Consider the following 19,060-nt stretch of genomic DNA (forward strand, 5'->3'; position numbering starts at 1 on the left):
CCTGACGTCCTGTATAAGCCTGCGCAAGTCACGTGCCCTCCATGAGCTTTGAAGGACAGTGGCGCCTCCTTCACGCGTCTGTCAGGAGGATTAAAGGAGACCACGCAGGCAACGCACTTGGCGCAGCGTCTGGCACACGGAGGCCCATTATCGCCATGTTACTCAGTCCACGCAACAGCCCTGTGAGGCACACCCACTTTCCAGATTAAAAAACCGAGGTTAACACATGAAGCAAAAACGGACAGAACTAAAAGGTGAAACAGACAAATCCACAATTACAGTCGGAGACCTCAACACTGCCCTCTCAGTGCCTGACAGAGGACGGAGGCAGAGAACTGGTAAGGACATGGTCAATCTGGACAAGACTGCCAACCACTCAGCCCACCTGACATTCACAGAACACCCAAGCAACAGCAGACGGCACGTTCTTCTCAAGTGCACAGGGACAGTCACCAAGACAGACCACAAAAACAAATCTTAAATTCAAAAGAATAAGAAAGCATAAAAGTATGTTCTCAAAGCACAACAGAATTAAACTAGAAATCAATAACAGAAAGATACTTGTAAATCCATGGGTCAAAGGGGAGGTCTGAAAGGAAATTTTAAAATATTTTGAACTGAATGAAAATGAAAATACAACATACAAGTTGTGGGATGCAGGGCTAAGAGAGAAATGGACAGCTTATATTAATGAAGAAGAAAAATCTCAAATCAGTAATATAAACTTTGCCCTTAAGAAATTAGAGGGGCTGGCCTGGTGGTGTAGCTGTTAAGTTCACATGTTTCGCTTCCGCGGCCCAGGTTTCCCAGTTCGGATGCTGGGTGTGGACCTAAGCACCGCTTGGCACATCATGCAGTGGCAGACGTCCCACATGTAAAGTAGAGGAAGATGGGCACAGATGTGAGCTCAGGGCCAGTCTTCCTCAGCAAAAAGAGGAGGATTGGCAGCCGATGTTAGCTCAGGGCTAATCTTCCTCAAAAAAAAAAAAGAAAAAAACAAAGAAAGAAATTAGAGAAGGGGCCAGCCCCGTGACCGAGGGGTTAAATTCACGTGCTCTGCTTCAGCAGCCCAGAATTTCGCCAGTTCAGATCCTGGGCAGGGACCTAGTGCCACTCATGTCAGGCCATGCTGAGGCGGCATCCCACACAGCACAACCAGAGGCACTCAAAAGTAGAATATACAACTATGTACTGGGCGGCTTTGGGGAGAAGAAGACAAGAAAGAAGAAAAAAGGAGATTGGCAACAGACGTTAGCTCAGGTGCCAATCTTTTAAAAACAAAATTAGAGAAAGAGGAGCAAATTAAACCCAAAGCCAGCAGAAGGAAAAAATAAAAGTGCAAAAATCAATCAAATTGAAACAGAAAAATAGGAAAAAACCAAACCCAAATCTTGTTCTTTGTGAAAAAATCAAACTGAAAAACCTGTAGCCAAACTGACCAAGGAAAAAGGAGAGAAGACACAAATTACTAAAACCAGGAACAAAAGAGGGGCCTCCCCACCGGCCTCACAAACATTACAGGGGTCACAACGAGCAAGAGGGTGCCCACTGTCCAACCACTCAGACAAAGTGGCCCCGTCCTGGAAAGACGAGCGACCAAAATTCATTCAAGAAAACAGAGCCCTTTATCCACTAAGGGAATTTAAACTCATAGTTTAAAACCTGCCAAAAAAGAACGTTCCAGGTGCTGAAGCTTCACTGGATGAATTCTACCAAGCACTTACGGAAGATATAATGCCGATTCCACACAGCCTCTCCCGGAAGGCAGAAGAGGAGGGTACATTCCCAACTCACATCAGGAGGACAGCACTCCTGTAACAGTGAACCAGACAAAGACACCACAAGAGAACTACAGACCAATGTCCTCATGAACACAGCTGCCAAAGTGCTCAACAAACTAAGAGAAACCAGGGCCTGGCAGTGGGGCCCAGCGGCTGAGTTCATGTGCCCTGCTTCGGTGGCCTTGGTTTGCAGGTTTGGATCCTGGGTGCGGACCTACACCACTCATCAGCCATGCTGTGGCTGCGTCCCACATACAAAATAAAGGAAGACTGGCACAGACGTTAGCTCAGGGCAAATCTTCCCCCCAAAAATAAGAGAAATCAAATCCAGCAATATACACAAAGGATAACACCCAAGTAGGGGTCACCCCAGGAATGCAGGGCTGGTTTGACAATCCAAACATCAACGCCATTCACCATATTAACAGACAAACGAGGAAAAGCCATATGATCATCTCCAGCAGGCTCGAGAGTTCAGTGGCTTGCCTGAGGTTGCAAGGAGGGCAGAGGAGAGCCAGAACCCTGCTGTCTGGACTCTGACCCAAAAAAGACTGAAGATAAAAATTATCTCCTCGAGAACGTCCCAAAATAAGTAGTCCAGTGGCCTGATGTTTATCCTAGCTAAAATGATAACAACAGAAGATTTTATAAAATGATTTTGTATAGCCAGCAAACTTTCCCCAAAAGGCAGTCAAGACTTCCCATATCGGCCACTGGGATTTTGCTTCCACTGGTTTACTCCGCCTCCCGTATCACAAACGGGGACTGTGTGAATAAAGGGGCCTGCCCCTCAATGTGGCCTCGAGGCTCCCTGAATAGGGGGCTTTGCCACTCAGGTGGGCTGTACTTTACAATTTCTAAAACTCCTCTACACCCGTACCTCATTTTGGTCTTCACCACTGCCCTGTTATTACCCCCATTTTACAGATCAAGAAACCGAACGTACCTATTGACACCTACACGGAGAAGGTGACACCATTCATCTGCTCACAAGAGCAGGTGAGTGCATAAGGAAAAGGGACTCTCACCTTGGCATGAAAGGGCCACCTGACTGTGCCCGGCCAGGTGGGTTCTCCAAGAAGCCAGCACCCCCCAGACCCCTGGAGCCATCTTCTGAGCCCTAGAGGTGCCCCTGCCTGTGGAAGCCAGTGGGCAGGCCCCAATCCCAGCCACTGGCAGCCGGGGTGCTTCGTGCCCCTGCCAGGCTGAGGCAGCGGCTCTGGAACCCCACGGCGGGGCAGGGCGCGGAGCTGCAGCGGGCACCTTCCTCACCCAACAGGAAATTTTGTTGTTTTTTTTTTAAAGCAAAACCAAGATTCTGTAGCAGCTCGAGCAGGCCCAGAAGATAGCCGGTTCAGGGCAGCGCACCCAGCAGCTGCACTGTTCCGTACAGCACCGCGGCCACTAGGCACACGGAGCGGCCGAGTGCTGGAGGTGCCACACGATGAAATAATGTTTTTGACATATTGAATTACATAAAATACATTGTTAAAAGTCATTTCACTAATTTCTTTTTACTTTTTAAAATGTGGTTACTAGAGAAGTTTAAATTATAAATGTGACACACTATATTCCTATTGGAGGGCACTGGGCGAGCAGGCTGCTGATACCCTGCAGCTCAGATGCCAAGGGGTAAGGGGAAGCCTTGAATCTCCCTGGGGCCAGGGACTGACATCCTTTAAAAGCAGAGATTTTGATTGAGAGAGGAGAGTTACCGTACAAGACAAACACACAATGTTGTATGTAGTTGGGTTTTCTTCGAAGAAAAAATCCCTTAGCAACAGGAAGCTTAACTGTGCCAACAAGGGCAGCAGTGGGAAACTGAATGTCAGTCAACCACAGTCACCCTGACCCGTCCCCCAAAATGTTCCCAGTTCTCTCCAACCGCACAGCCCCGTCAGGCTCTGCAGGGAAGGGAGAAAGAGTGGACAAGACCCTCCCACAACACCCCCGGTATTCTGCCCTACCCACGGGTGAGTCACCTCCCGCTCTAGAACACAGGCCTTGCTCAGACACCCACGGGCAGGGCCCTGGCCCCCCAGCCAGGCCTGTGCTGGGCCCACTGGCCGCCTGCATTCTGCCCTCTGGCTCGAAGGTTTCCCCACCTCAAGTTAATGGTGATCCACCATCCCACGCGGGGGCACTCGTCATGAAGCATCTACCCCCTGAGCCCCTAATGCTGAGGGTTCCTCTTTGGCATTCCAAGTGCCTTTTCATCTGAGGTTTGCGGTGGCAGGAAACATGAAGCACAGTTCTGCCACTGACCCTGTGCATCCAGAGGGTCTCTAACAGTCATTTACAGCTTAACATTCTAAGGGTTCCACTGGATGCGATCACCCTCCAGGGACGGCTCCCCAGGGGCTGCGGGTGATCTGCCTCGATCTGGGTGCTGAGTACAGGGGTGTGTTCACTTCATGAAAATGCACGAGCTGGACCCTGTGATCCATCACTCATCCGACTGTACGTTCTACTTCAAGAAAAAGTTTGCAGAAATAATAATAGTCTTCTTTCTCTCCTCTGCTTCCCACCCATCCACTTCCCACACTCCCTCAGGGCCAGGTGCTAGCCCTCTCTTTGTTCCTTGAACAAACACTCCCTCCTCAAGGCCTTTGTCCTGCTGTCCCTCCACTGAGAGCAGCTGGCCCCACTGGCTTGGTACTCAGGTCTCAGATCAGAGGTCACCTCACAGATAGGGAACCGGCTATCTCGGGATTTCAATCCCGCCTCCTCGCCAGCTCTCTCTACAACACCGACCACTTTCATCTCCTTTGGGGAATTTTGTTTCCAGGCTTCTTGGCTCCTCGCTAGAAGGAAAGCTCTGAGAGGGCAGGCCTTTAATTGTCGCCCAACACAGAGTCTCCATAAAAATCAGCGATCAACGCCGAGCAAAGGGAACGCGGGAACGGGGGAACAGGGGGGAAGCGGGGGAGGGCTGCTTCGGGCAGGCGCGGACCTTCCGGGCTCCGCGGAGAGGTGCTGGCTGGTGAGGGAGGTGAAGGGAGAATCCAAGAGGGAGCGTGGACGGGAGGGCCCACCGCACGGAGAGGGCAGGAGACGGGAGGCCACCGCACGGGGAGGGCAGGAGAGAGGGGGCCACAGCACGGGGAGGGCAGCAGAGGGGAGGGCACCGCACGCACAGGGAGGGCAGCAAAGGGGAGGCCACCGCACGGGGAGGGCAGGAGACGGGAGGCCACCGCACGGGGAGGGCAGGAGAGAGGGGGCCACCGCACAGGGAGGGCATCAGAGGGGAGGCCACCGCACGCGGAGGCTGCGAGACGCCCGAGAAGGCGAGCCGTCACGCGGGCGGGGCGCCAGCCGGTGGACGGCCAGGGCTCCATCAGGCCGCGCGCGCGGCCCCCCACGGACACGCGGGCGCCCCGCGGCTCGGTCGCTCGCGCTCCAAGACCCCGACACGCCCTCTCGGAGGGACTCCGAGCACAGGCCCGCAGACTCACAATCGCAGGGGGCTCGCGCACACACAAACGCGCACACGCGCGGCCTCGCCCCTCGCCACGCCCCGACCCGTCGCCTGGTAACGGCGGCCCCGCCCATCAGGCGTTGGGGGCGGTGCCGGGGGGTCGGCTGACCGGGCTCGCCCGCCCGATCCCTCTGCCGGCGCCGGCAGCGGCCCGGCGCGGTCGGTACCTGCCTAAAGTCGATATTGCCGAGGCCTCCGCAGCAGTCGGGCCTCGCCACCGAGCTGCTCATAGGCTCTGGCCTGGGCCCCGGTCCTCTCAGCCGGGGGCTGCCTCTGGAGGGACCACGCGGGGGCCTCGCGGCAGCTGCTCGCCCCTGCAACCGGTCCCATCGCTCCTGGAGGCGCCGCCAGCCGGGGCGCTTTCCCGGTGACCCCCAACTTCTCCCGGCCTTCTGGGAAATGTAGTTCCCCGTCCCCGCAAAGCGCCGCTTTCCTGTAGCTCACGTCGGCATCTCGAGGAGCCGAGAACTACAAGTCCCAGCATTGCACACTGCAGCGACGGCCTGTTCCGAGGCGGTCACGCGGCAGTGTCCCCTTGGATTCGGCCTCCCGCCCTGGCCCCTTTAGTCCCTGGCTCCCGCACGCGGCCCGCCAACCCACCTGGCGTCCTGTGCTTGGCTGGCGGCTGTGGGCTAGAGGCCAGCGGCCGCGGGTCGTGGGTATAAGTAGCTTCATGCGCAGCCCCCTGCGGACGTGGACTTTGGCCCAGGCGGCCCCCCGCCCCGCTCTGAGGTTTGCTCCCGTGCGGGCCGGGCGCGCCCTGGCCCCGCAGCCTCCGCCGCCCGCCGGACCCAGCCTCCACTCTAGGACGCTTCGTCCGTTCGCGTTAGCTCCCGGTGTGGGCTGAGCCCGGCAGTGTGCTGCCGGTACGGAGCGAGCGACACAAGACCCCGGGCCCAGTCTCCTAACGGAAGTGAGATGGAAAACGCGAATAAAGGATTCTAACTTGGACGCGTACTGTGATGGGAAAACGGGGGCCTAGGACAGATGACAACAAGGGAGACTGCCTCAGACTGCTCAGGGAAGGCCCCCGAGGGAGCCCTGAGCTGAGAAGGGGCCAGACTGCCCAGTGCGGGGGCAGGGCAGCCCAGGAAGAGGGACTGCATGTGCAAAGGCCGGGAGACAGGACGGAAGTAGGGGTACTTCAGGAATCCCGAAGGGCTGGTGAGCTGTGGAGTAGCAGTGGACGGGAGAGAGCGAGGGAAGGAGTTCAGAAAAGCAGGTACCATTTTAGATGGTCGGCTCCCGAGAGAGCCCCTTTTGTAGCCGGGTCTTACGTATATGGGGAAATAGAGATTTCTAGATTTGCACAAAGTTCTCCAGCCGGCTGGGAGGCCAGGCAGGACTTCTGCAAGGCCAGCTCCTTCCATTGAGGCGGCCCACCTCTCTGCTCCTTGGCCCTCAGCACCTGCCGTCTTGAGCAGCTGCTGTGCACAGGGCCCTGTGCTGACCTGTTAGGGATAGGCCCAGCCTTCACAGCATCCTTAGGATGGGCAGGCCCGCCCACAAGACAGGCAGGACACTGGCTTGGAGCATGCACTAGCTCTGTGGCTGTGGGCCACTGGCAGTCCCCTCGAAAGCGAAAGGGAAATACATGTGGTAAAACGCTCCACACAGGACTTGACCCGTGGGAAGTGCTTAATAACCACTGGCCATGACAGGGCAGGGCGCACAGTGGGTGCTCAAGGGCTGGTTTGCCCACTGACCACTGTTGCTCACAAGGGTCAGGAGCGCTGCCCTGCTCAGGGCTTCCAGGCAGGGCCTGCTGGAACCAGAGCCCATTCTGGGAAGCCTTCCCAGGGGGAGGGCTCCCGGCGAGTACCCTCCTGACACGTCTGCTTCACTGAAGCCCCAGTTTTCTCCTGACCTACCTGGCCTCTCCTGTTGTTTTGTTAAGCCAAAAAAATAAGTTTTTGTGTGTTTGGTTTATCTGGGAACAAAGAAAGGTAAACGTCAGAGGTCACGCCAGAGCTGATGCAACCGGAGGAATCCACTCCTCTCCCGCTAACGTACCCCTTGCCTCTCTCCCGCTGTGAAGAGAAAACACCCAGGCACGCAGAAGCCGGGCTGCAGCTTCAAAGGTGATTGGGTCATTCAGATCGAAAACCTCCCGCCCAAGATAGTTTGGGGCGGAAGTCTTTGCCTGGCCCTTCCAAAACTCTCAGGTGTGACAGCTTGCAGGGAAATCATCCGTGCCAGCCTCTTTGACTGGAATATTCCTTTTCGGGCCACCCTGGCAATGGAAGAGTCACTTCTGCTTACGTGGCTCAGGTGCTGGGAGGCTAACCACCTCTTCCACTGCTGGACAGGGTGTTGATTCACAATACAGACCCAGAGTCGCCATTCCTGAAGCTGTAACAAATAGAGCTCCTTTCTACCCTCAGGGTTATCTCTCTTTGCCCCTTGATAGCTCTTCAGATATGGAAGCCACTTATCACAGCGCATCTCCCAGTCGGCTCCTGGCAAACATCTCCAGATGACCTCTCTGGCCAGGAGTTTGACCCTTGCTACGAGGGAATCAAAGCTAAAAGCCATTTCTTCACTTCTTCATCGCCTTCCTCCTCCTCCCCTCCCCCCACCGGGTGGCACTGGATCTGGCTGCACGCCTCGCAGCAATCACTAAAATGGGCTTTTATTACTAAAATTCACATTTGTGTATTGAGTTGCTTTGGGTAAAACCTACACCTTTTCCCTACTCTGAATTTATTTTCTGTTCATCTAGTAGGTATAATGATATCTCTTGAGTGAGGCTGTTGTGAAGATTAGAGGCAATAATATGCATGAAAGTGCCCTGCACATGGTGGCTTTGCCGTCAGTGTTTGTCTCCCTCCTTCCTACGTAACTGAGACTCCGCTCTCAGGATCACCCTCAGGACTCTCATGGACAGGCTGGAGTCTAGGACCAGCTCAGCACTGGGGCCCCAGAAAGCTGGGTGGCAGCTCAGGGGCTGCCGAGTTCCCAGGAGGACATGGGGTGAGAAGGAGCCAGGCTGGGCGGGCAGAGCTGCTCTCCAGCCCTCCTTTCCTGGGGCGGGAGCAGGGCCAGGCTAGGGCAGGGCGACTGCGGGTCGCGGGAAACCACATCCTCGGGAGGTCTTTAAAACCAGAAGGGTAATTAGGGACCATGGCCGTGATGCCCAGCGCCCCCTCCTAGATTCAGGTCTGGTTGCCCAGATGGAAGGTCCAGGAGCCAGAGAGCGGGGTAGGAGCTGGGGCAGGCAGCACTGCTGGTGATGAGCAAACCCTCCCTTCCGTCCCCAGCTGAGGAAGGACACCCTGCCCTAGTGACCTCCTGCCACTGGGGAGTGGGCTCAGGAGTGGACTCACCGCATCCAGCCGTCCACAGCCTCGGCCGGCCTGGGAGACACCAGCAAGACATTGGTGCTGGTGGGGCCTCCCTCCCCTCAGCGTCCGCAGTGGAAACAAGCCCTGCCCTCCTACTGGCCTCTCTGCTGTTCCCGGAACACCCCAGGCACACCCTTAGGGCCTTTGCCTGTGCTGTGCCCTCTGCCTGGAATGCTGTTCCCCCAAATGGCCTCACAGTTCCTTCTCTCCCCTCCTGCAGGTCAAGTATCTCTCCACTGTATTGAACACGCCAGCCTTGCTCACATGCTGCAGCCCCTTCCTGACTTTATTTCTCTCCACTGCCCTCATTGCCATTGAACAGATTTATTTAGTGCACCTATTTGTTTTGTGTTGTGTCAGTCTCCCCAGGAGAACGTGAGCTGCGCAAGGGCAAGGGTTCCTACCTGTTTACACACAGCTCTCTCCCTGGCACCCGGGTCATGCCTGGCACCCCATCAACAACGAGCACAGCTCTGCCACTCCCAAAGTGAGAGAGCTTGGGCAAGGCTCTACCCTAGGCCTCAGTGACCCGGTCTACGGAATGAGGAGGGCAGTGGGATCTGTGAATAGGAAGTCAAACCCAGTCCTGCCCACCACTTCCTGGCTGTGTGGCCTGGGGTAAGTGACTTACCCTCTCTGACTCTCAGTGGAAGAGAAAATCCTAACCATAAAAACACTAGCTAAGATAGTTGAGCCCTTGCAGCACTGCAGGCCTAGTGCTCGCCACTGTCTTCTTGAAGCCTCCTAACAGTCCTGCAAGGCAGGCAGTGTTCTGGCTTTCCAGGTGAGGAAACTGACTCGTGTGGGAGGGGCCGGCCCATACTCATGCCGCTGAGTTAGAGATGACTTGAAACCTGCCCCAAGCCTGGCCTTTTCCCATTGCTCGCTCCTGCCTCCCTCGATGGAGGCAATGACATAAAGAGCCCACAGGACCCAGTGTAGAATACAGCACTTACTCACATACTCGCTGCTCAAAACCCGTCCTGTTTGTGGCCCTTCTCTGCTTTCACACCCACACTTCGAGGTCCGGTTAAAGCTTTGTCTTCTCTAGGAAGCCTGACTGCTCCTATAAGGACGAAAGCAAAGCATTATTCCTCACCATGGCCCCAAGGTCCTCTATGGCCCAGGTGCTGCTGCCTTTCCAGTTCTTCTTGCTCTCTGTACTCCGGCTACACTGGCCTCTTCTCGGTGGCTTCCAGCCACAGGGCCTTTGCATCTCCCCTTCCCTATGCCACACACACCTTTCCTTTCTCTTCTTGGAGAGCAATGACATTTCCTGCGTTGGCCACCGCCACATCTCCTGCACCTGGCACACAGCCAGCACCTGTCAGGCACTCATGGAATATGTACTGAAAAAACAATAAGTGAATGAAGGCCAAAACTGAATTTTAGTGCTGTGAAATTATCCCTCAAAAATGGGGACAAAGTAAAGATATTTGCAGACAAACAAAGGCTAAGGGAATTCATCACCAGTAGGTGATGAGCCTAAAAAGAAATATGGGGGGGCCGGGGGTTCTCTTCAGGTGGGAGGAAGTAAGCCCAGTCTGAAGGCCAGGAATGCAGGCAGGAATGCAGCACTGGGAGACATTCATGCGTGTGTAGGGAAAATCTCAATGAATGTTAAATGTTCGGAACAGGAAAAATGTCCTGTGGGGGTGAAAATATTTATCTTGGTGACTGAGAGAAAAGGGAAGAAAAACCCTGTAGGGCTATAGATGTGAACATGAGCAACCAACTCCAGCTCGTTGATCTCCACAGAACTCCCCTCCCAACTGCAGAAGACGCATTATTTTCAAGGTCACGTGGAACATTTGCCAAAATCAACCATGTGCTGAGGCATAAAGCAAATCTCAACAGGTTTCAAGGATTGAGACCGCATTGTTTATTTTCCTAAACACGGTGGGATTAAGCTAGAAAACAAGATAACTTAAGCATCTTCCAATGTTTGGAAATTATACATCTTTTTTAAACCCCAGAGACAAGGTCCAGTGGGTCCTGCCTGGGTCAGGTGTCCATCCATGGACCAAAGAGGGTAGCTGAAGGTGTGGGTGCTATACCCAGCTGGGGCGGGTCAGGTCCCAACCCTAGTCCACCAACGGTGGCCAGGAGAGGGCTGCAGACTCAGGAGGGAGGAGGGCATTTCCCATTTAATCGCATGGCTCCAGGAGTGGGGCAGTGCGGGCGGGGGATGCTGAGTGCGCAGGCCTCCCAGGGCGCTGTGCAATAAATAACAAGCAGTCCTTGTCCCCACAGCTCAAAGGTGACGAGAGCACAAGCCGGTCATTGCAATGGAGTGAGAACTGCTCAGTATGAGCATGCACAGGAGAGGGTAGGAAGCTCAATGCAAGAGCTGCAAGCCGCCGGTTAGAACTAAGGCCTGGGGGGGTCACAGCGGAGACCCTCTCTCGGCACAGGGCTCGGCTTGCGGAGGCTTGTTTGGGATTTCCCCCTTAGGACTGACCCTGGGAGCTCCGAGGAGACGGCAGCGGACTGCTGTCTACGGTTCACACGGAGCTCCACTTGCCTGCGCACTCGCCAGCCAGAGTCTCACTATTCCAGGCGTAGCTACATCAGTCTAACAGCTGAATAATTACACCTTCTTGAATTGGGCTTTTTTCTCCATTATTTGTGACATTGGCCATTTTCCCACCTGCTTTTCTCTTTCACTAGAATAGTGACTTATTTGCACTCCTTCCCAATGCATCTCAGGGCCTTTTGTCAGAAGGACCCGTGAGCCATAGTCACAGCCACCTCTTGAACATGTTCATTAAATGAATCGAGCTGTGGTGACTTTTAAGTGATTAAAAAATATTTTACCTTGAAAATTTTCTAACCCACCAAAACTTGCAAGAACTATACAGTAAACACCTTTATCGCCTCCCCCTGGATTTCTGTTATCAGTTCCCAGCGCTGCTTTATCTGTTTACATGTAGTTATTTTTTTATGAACTGTTTGAGAGTAAGTTGCAGACTCTTCACCCCAGAGACTTGAGTGGCTGTCGTCCTAGAACAAAGACATTCTCCCAGAAACCCAGTGCAAGGACCACTGTCAGGACTTTGTCACGTCACAAGAGCATCTAACAAACAGGCCATTCGAACTTTGCCAGATTGTCTGACACCATCCCTCCTGGCATGTTTTCTCCTCAGATCCAGTCTCCAGGGCAGGATCACGCGTGGCCTTTAGCCAGTTTTGATCTGGAACATTGCTTGGTCTGTCTTTCTCTGTCATGACGCTGGCATTTGGGGAGTCCAGGCCAGGGGTTCTGCAGACTGCCCCTCAGGTGGGTTCTGTCTGAAGCCCCTCGTGATTCACAGCAGGCTGCGCGTCCCCAGCCAGGACGTCGCCCTGGTGTGGCTGCGTCCTCAGCGCCCGATGTCAGGCTGCCTGTCCTGGCGCATGAGCTCTGATCCTTGGAGCACAGATCTCTCCTCCGAAGAGGCTTGTGGGGTTCAGCCATTCTCTTTCCTCTGAATTGCCTGATCTGTGGTCGCCCACTGGCATGTTGTTCCTATTGATTTGTAAGACTTCCAGGGTTTTATAGTCCAGCTCAGGCACAGCCAGGTTCCATGGTGTCCAGGCTGAATGCAGGACAAGCATCATCCCGGGCCCTTGCCAGCCACCCCTCCTACCTGGTCGATGTGTCCTTGTTAGTTAGAGTGAGGCCCAGGATGGTGAGCAACAACAGGAGGTGTTGGGCCAGGACCTCAGCCCTGCTGGGCCTGACTCTTCTGTCCTCGCCTGTTTACCGCTGTGCCCTAATGGAGGCAATGCCACATGCTGGCCATGGCCCAGGTGTCGGAGATCAACCTGAGTGAGAGATTGCGTTACTGCTCGGCAAATATTTTCCCCGGCTCTTCCTCTCTTGTGTGGGTGGAGCACACTTGCCCTCTCATCGACTTGGGGCCTGAGCCTTTGACTTGCTTTGCCGGCAGAATGAGAATGGGCGGGACATAGCAGAGGCCTTAAATGTGCTCTTGTGGTTTCCTTTGGCTTCTGGAGCTCCAGGGGCCTACCAGGAGAGGTGCATATCCTGGGTGACTGCTGCCCTTTGAGCCTGGGCCCCAGAGCAAACACCTGTGGAGGAGGCCTGACCTCATTCTAGCCTGGCTGACCTGAAGACTGAAGCGGAGCTGCCAGCTGAGCCCAGTCAAGAGCCGCCAACCCGCACTCACCCTCAGAGCCAAGGCATGAGCATGAAGTCTGCCGCTGTCCGCCCCAAGCGTGGGCTGGTTTGTTACGCAGCATTGCTGCAGCAATGCCGACTGATACAACCTGGGCTCCAGGACCAGCTCGAGCAGGTTGTTTTGCCCCGGCAGATCTTTGTTTCCCCATCTGTATAACGGCACAATGATAGTATCGCCCTTATAGGCTCGTTGTGAGGATGGACGGTAGCAGTGCTCTCAGCACAGTGTCTGGTGGGCAAGAAGTATTTTGTAAATGAGTGTTATTCATGACAACTATCGCCGCTGCTACTACTGTTACTGTGTAACCTAGATACTATGTTACGTCACCTCTGTTACTGCGAGCTGTGACACTCAGGATCCAGTACAGAGCCCTCACCCCCAGTCTCAAGGACTCCCACGTCTGATGCCATTGGACTCAAGGAGAGGTAGCCCTCGGTTAGGGAGGGTGGCCCCAGGGTCACCTGTCGTAGTCCCATAGTCACCCCTGCCACCAACCCAGTGAGCCTCTGGAGCCGGCTGCCTGGGCACCACATGACCAAGCGCCTGGTGGCAAGGCCTGGCCTGGTCACCTGACCCACAGGCCGCAGGAAACTTGGAGCCAGCCCCACCCCTCCCTTCGGCCCCTGCAGCCCAGGCCCCCCGCTGCCAGTACTTTTAGCCGCAGGTGGAACCCAGCCCGCCCCAGCCCAGGGCGGGTGTGAGTGCTTGGGCCTGTGTCTCATTGGCTGTGTGTGTGTCTGCTTCAGGGTGTGTTTCAGCACGTGTCTGTTTTAGTGTGTGTGGGTGTGTTTTGGGGATTGGCGTGTGCCTCAGCATTTCTGGGAGTGTGTGTCTGATTTCCTATGTGTGTAAATGGGTGCGCCTGTGTTTTTGTGTGAAGGTATGTGTGTCAGAGAGTGTTTGCCTGCGTTTCAGTGCCCGTGGGGCTGCGAGTGCCGCCTGTGCACGGGGCGGGTGTGGCCACGTGTGAGCACATGTCAGTGCGAGACTGTGTATCTGGGGTACTGGCCGTGTGCACCTCCAGACTCAGTGCACACCCCAACGCCCCTCTCCTGCCCACGCCGGGGCCAGACCACCTGCGGGCCCATCCCGGCTCTGCCACCACCCTACAGATGGCCGTCACTGGCAAGTGCCTGACCTCCCCGAGCCCTCATTTCTTCCTGGGCTGGTTACGAGCAGGGTCAAAGGCCACAAGATTCTTCCCTGGCTCTGGGGCCTCTGCTGACCCCGTGGGGAGCTCACTCAGACAGAGGACAGCATGAGCCCTGAGGGGCTGGGGCGGCGCCAGCCAGTGGGGCCCCCTGTGAGTGCAGGAGGGGGTGCCAGTGCCCGGAGGCCTGCAGGGGCAGCTCGGGGCCTAGGGCCACAGCCTGAACACTCCACATGGCCGCTTTGTCTTTCATTTTCTTTTGTTAGTTAATTAGACTATTTTTTAGAGTACTTTTAGGTTTACGGAAGAATTGAGCAGAAAGTACAGAGACTTCCCATATACTTAAAGAATTTTTTTTTCTATTGAAATAAAATTCATCATTTAACCATTTTATTTATTTTTTAATGTTTTTAATGAATTTTATTTTATTTATAAATATATATTTTTTGTTGAGGTAACATTGGTTTATAACATTATGTAAATTCCAGGTGTATATTTCGATTTCTGTGTAGATTCCACCACGTTCACCACCCACAGACTAATTACAATCCATCACCACTCACACATTTTAACCATTTTAAAGTGTACGGGTCAGTGGTTTTCAGAACCTCTGTAAATTGTGTGACTATCATCACGACCTTATTCCAGAACGTGTCCGTCGCCCCAAACAGAAGCGCTGTGCCCAGTAGCTGTCACTCTCCACTCCTCCCAGCCCCTGGCACCACTAATCTACTTCCTGTGTCTATGGATTTGCCTCTTCTGGAAGTTTCATACAAGCAGAATCATACAATGTGTGACCTTTTGTGTCTGACTTCTTTCCCTCAAGGTAACTTTTTTGTTGTTGTTTGCTGCTTTTTTTTTTTTTTTTTCTGAGGAAGATTAGCCCTGAGCTAACATCTGCCGCCAATCCTCCTCTCCTTTCCGAGGAAGACTGGCCCTGAGCCAACATCCGTGCCCATCTTTCCCCACTCCATATGTGGAAACTGCCACAGCATGGCTTGCCAAGCGGTGCATAGGTCCACACCCGGGATCCGAACCAGTGAACCCCAGGCCACCAAAGTGGAATGTGGGAACTTAACCGCTGCACCACCGGGCCGGCCCCAAACTTAACATTTTTGAGGTTCATCCACGTTGTAGTGTGTGTCAGTGCTTCATTCCTTTTTATGACTGAATAGTATTCCACTGTATGGTCAGACCACATTTTGTTCATCCATTCATCCTTTGTTGGGCATTGGGGTTATTTCCACCTTTTGGCCATTATGAGTAAGGCTGCAATGGACGGTTCGTGTACAGGTTGTTTTTTTAACGGATGCACATTTGCATTTCTCCTGGGTGTTCTCTAGCAGCGAAATTGCTGAGTCACGTGGTAACTCTATATTTAGCCTTTTGAGGAACTTCCAGACTGTTTTCCACAGTAGCTACTCCATTTCACATTCCCACCAGCAGCGCACGAGGGTTTCAATTTTCCCACATCCTCAACAATGCTTGTTGTTTTCTGTCTTTTTGGTGATGACCATCCTCATAGGCATGAGGTGGTGTCTTGTGGTTTTGATTTGCGTTTCCCTGAAGCTAATGATGCTGAGCATCTTTTCATGTGTGATTGGCCATCTTTACATGTCCTTTGCAGAAAAGTCTGTTCAGATCCTTTGCCCGTTTTTAACTGGGTTATTTACCTTTGTATTATCGAGTTCTAAGATAAAGGGTAATTAAACATCAGGAGTCATTTAAAATGGAATGTTAGGGGCCAGCCCATTGGCGCAGCGGTTAAGTTCGCACTTTCCGCTTCGGCGGCCCAGGGTTCGCTCGTTCGGATCCCGGGTGCGGACTTGGCACCGCTTGGCAAGCCATGCTGTGATAGGCGTCCCACATATAAAGTAGAGGAAAGTGGGCATGGACGTTAGCTCAGGGCCAGTCTTCCTCAGCAAAAAGAGGAGGATTGGTGATAGATGTTAGCTCAGGGCTAATCTTCCTCAAAAAAAAAAAAAGGAATGTTGGACATCTCAGCTTCTCGAGGGGGTCAGCCCTGTGGCAAGGAGACTCCTGTCGCGGGGCACCCTGCCCTCTGGCATTCCCACCCCGGCTCTGAGGAGAACAGAGCACCCCTCTCCTGTGAGGTTGCTTCCAGGCAGGCCCAAAGGCTTTCGGGTAATCAAGGGCTTTTAAAGTATTTTTCCAGACAGGAGCTGCTCTTTCTCCAAACCTCAGTACTGCCACCTTGCATGTATGCAGAAAGAGCTGCAGCCAGCCTCTTAAAAATCGAATTCCGCGGCTTTCCTTCCAGTCACTATATGTGAATGACTCCCAATTTTCCATTTCTTGCTCAGACTCCTTCACACTCCAGGCTCCTTCCACCTGCTGGACTCCTCCCCTCAGGGTGTTCCAGGCACCTCATCCCCAGCCTCCTCCACTCCCTGGTCCATCACCTGAGGCCACCCGACCCCGGCACCCCTCTGACTCCTCTGCTCCCTCCAGACACAGCTCATCAGTCATCAGCTCCTGCAATTGTTCCTCTGAAATGGCTCTGCTCGGCCTCGTCAGCTCTCACCTGGCCTGGACCGGCGGACAGCTGGTCCCCCAGCCACCACCCTTCCTAAAGCATCCTCCACTCAACAGCAGCTGACGCCCCTGCCCAGAGCCCTGCAGTGGCTCCCTACTGTCCAGACCAAACGCGGGTCCTCTCAGGCTGGAATAAGAGACCCTCCTTGAATCAGTTCCTTCAATTATGGATCCATGCAATCATTCAGTTTTCTGAGCTCCTCCTGTGAGTGAGGGACCAGGATACAGTGGAACAAAAGACAGGGCTTTGAGGGAGGGGAGCCATCACAGGATGACCAGCAGTACAACGGGCCTGTAGAAGGACAATGGGCACAGAGAAGAGGGGACCAAACGCGGCTTGCAGGGGGCCTCCTGGAGGAGGCGGCTCCCCAGTGCCCACCCCAGCTGCAGCCACATCAAGTCAGCTCCAGCTCCCAGAATGCGCTGTGCTGTCTTGTGTCTCTGGACCGTTGCAAACCCACTAAAGATGCCTCCCCTCTCGCCCCTTTGACAAACTCCTCGGAGCCTTCCCCACCTGGCGGAAGCCTCCCCTGCTTAGACCTGCTGGTCCCGCCTCTGCGTGCCGCCCCCCAGCTCTGCAGAGAGCTCGTTACGGTGTTGGCCTCATCCAGGTATTCTTCCGACTGTGATTTCCTGGGAAGTGCTTTGCCATCTTGGTTTTATTTTCTGCTGCGATAGACACACCAGGACACAAGGAGTGCCTCCCTCCCTCCCTGCGCCTCAAACCTCCACCAAGGGGAAGGTGCCTTTTCTACCAAATGTTTTGGTGTCTGCCAATCCCGTGTTCCCCACAGGGGGTGGCTCTGCCACATACAACCCGCCAGGGACATCGAAAGCGTCCGGAGACATCTTTGGTTGCCACAGCCGGGAGGTGCTATGGACATCTGCTGGGCAGAAGCCAAGGATGCTGCTCGACAGCCTACAGTGTGCAGGACAGCCCCACAACCAAGAATTATCCAGCCCAAAATAGCATAGTGCCAAGGTTGAGAAGCCCTGTTCTAACTCCAGGATGAAATACAGATGTGTGTGTTTCAGGGAAAGAGGGGCCCCTGGGCCGGGTGGGCTTCTTGGAGATGGCCCCTGCCAAGGTTTCCGTGTTGGGCAGATCCAGGCGGCTGAGGACACTGGCCGGCTGGACTGCGAGGAGGAGACAAGGGCTTGGGGAGAACAGGGAGGGAGCCTGCGCCCACGGCCTCCAAGGGCCAGCTGGGCCCGCAGTGTCCGTGCTCTCTTCTTCCTGGACACACCACCAGACTCCCTTTCCCAGCCCTCCTTGCAATTAGTGGTGGCCGTGAGACTGAGTTCCAGCCAGTGGGACGTGAGAGGAAGTGGGGTCGCCACTTCCAGCCCTGGCCCGTAAGACCCGCCCATGCACCCTCTTTACTCTTTCCCCTTCTGCCTGCTAAGTGAGTGGACTCTGAAGACCCAGAGGAAGGCAGAGGCGCAAGATGGAAGGGGCCCAGGTCCTTGAACGATTGTGCAAAACAGACCCCAACCGCACCCTGACCCCCACCAAACACATGGGAGGACGGCAGGAACAAGCAATAAATCTTCACTGTTTTCACTGCGCTCCGGGACTTCAGGGTTTACTGGTTATAGCAGCTCATCTTACTCAACTGAACCAGCCTGGGGCAGCAGGAGCTTCACGGGGAAGACAAAGGCCCTGTCCAGTTTTTCAGGGCTGATTCCAGGATCCCAGACCATCCTGAGCAGGTCCGCCCTTCCCCCGTTTCGCTCTGTCCCAGGTGCTGCCAGCCTTGCCACGCAGGCCCTCAAGTCGGGTTTAATCCAATTTTTAAAAGCAAAGGGATTTCTTGCACCCTGAGAGTCATGCAACAGTTTGGACCAGTTACACAATTTGTGTCATCTTTTTTGATGGACTGTGGCTCCCTTCAGGGGAGGGTCTGGGCTGATGTCACCAAGGCCAGCAGACGGCCAGCACACAGCGGTCCTGAGGGACTGTCTGTTGGTAGCCCTGAGCAGCCAATGTCCCTGATGGCCCCACCCACCCTCTGCCTTCGAGTCTGTATCAGTTAGGAATACATTTGTCTGAAAAAAAACAAAATCCAACCAACAGAGGCTTGAACAAATAGATGAGAGTTTCTTTTTTTCATATAACACAACTAAAGGCAAGCAGTCGCTAATATGAGAGACCCTGATTCCACCACCCCTCGTGTAATTGACCCTTCATCCTCTAGCTTTGGACTCGTAGTCACAAGATGGCTGTTACAGCTCTAGTCATCACACCTGGGTTAAGGACAAGCTGAGGGTGAGGGAAAGATCGAGGACCACACCGTTGCACCCGACTCTGTTCATCAGGAGAGCAAAAGCTTTCCTGGGAGTACCCCCAGCCAACTTTCACTTTAGGATTGATTTGCCAGAACTGAGTCACGCGACCAGCATGTGAGGCTGGGAAATTTGGTAACAAAATGGTCACGATTAGCTGAGACTATTCAATGTTTTGTTGGCACAAAGGGAATAGGTATTAGGAAATAGGCCAACAATGTCTGTCTCAATTTCCAGGCCTGTTTCTGGGACTGCAGCCAGAAAGCCCCCTTCTCCCAGGG

General features: G+C 54.2%; 1 protein-coding gene across 7 annotated transcripts in view; it reads right to left on the reverse strand.

Annotated features, from left to right (window-relative positions):
* Positions 1-8,606, reverse strand: part of PEMT (phosphatidylethanolamine N-methyltransferase) — an 83,044-nt gene extending 74,438 nt beyond the window's left edge. Inside the window, exon 1 of one of the 7 annotated variants that reach the window (XM_070482231.1) lies at positions 8,586-8,606. Coding sequence is in view for 3 of the 7 variants with exons in the window: in XM_070482226.1 (XP_070338327.1) it covers positions 5,860-5,934 (75 nt within the window). In the remaining 4 variants the exon portion in view is untranslated. Of the gene's footprint in view, positions 1-5,236; positions 5,341-5,426; positions 5,739-5,859; positions 6,146-8,585 lie in introns of those variants that run through there. The other 6 variants (XM_070482226.1, XM_070482227.1, XM_070482229.1 and 3 more) reach the window with 6 other exon arrangements.
* Between the last annotated feature and the right edge of the window lie 10,454 nt (positions 8,607-19,060).

The sequence above is a fragment of the Equus asinus genome, chromosome 13 (genome assembly GCF_041296235.1).
Source record: "Equus asinus isolate D_3611 breed Donkey chromosome 13, EquAss-T2T_v2, whole genome shotgun sequence".
Taxonomy (NCBI): Eukaryota; Metazoa; Chordata; class Mammalia; order Perissodactyla; family Equidae; genus Equus; species Equus asinus.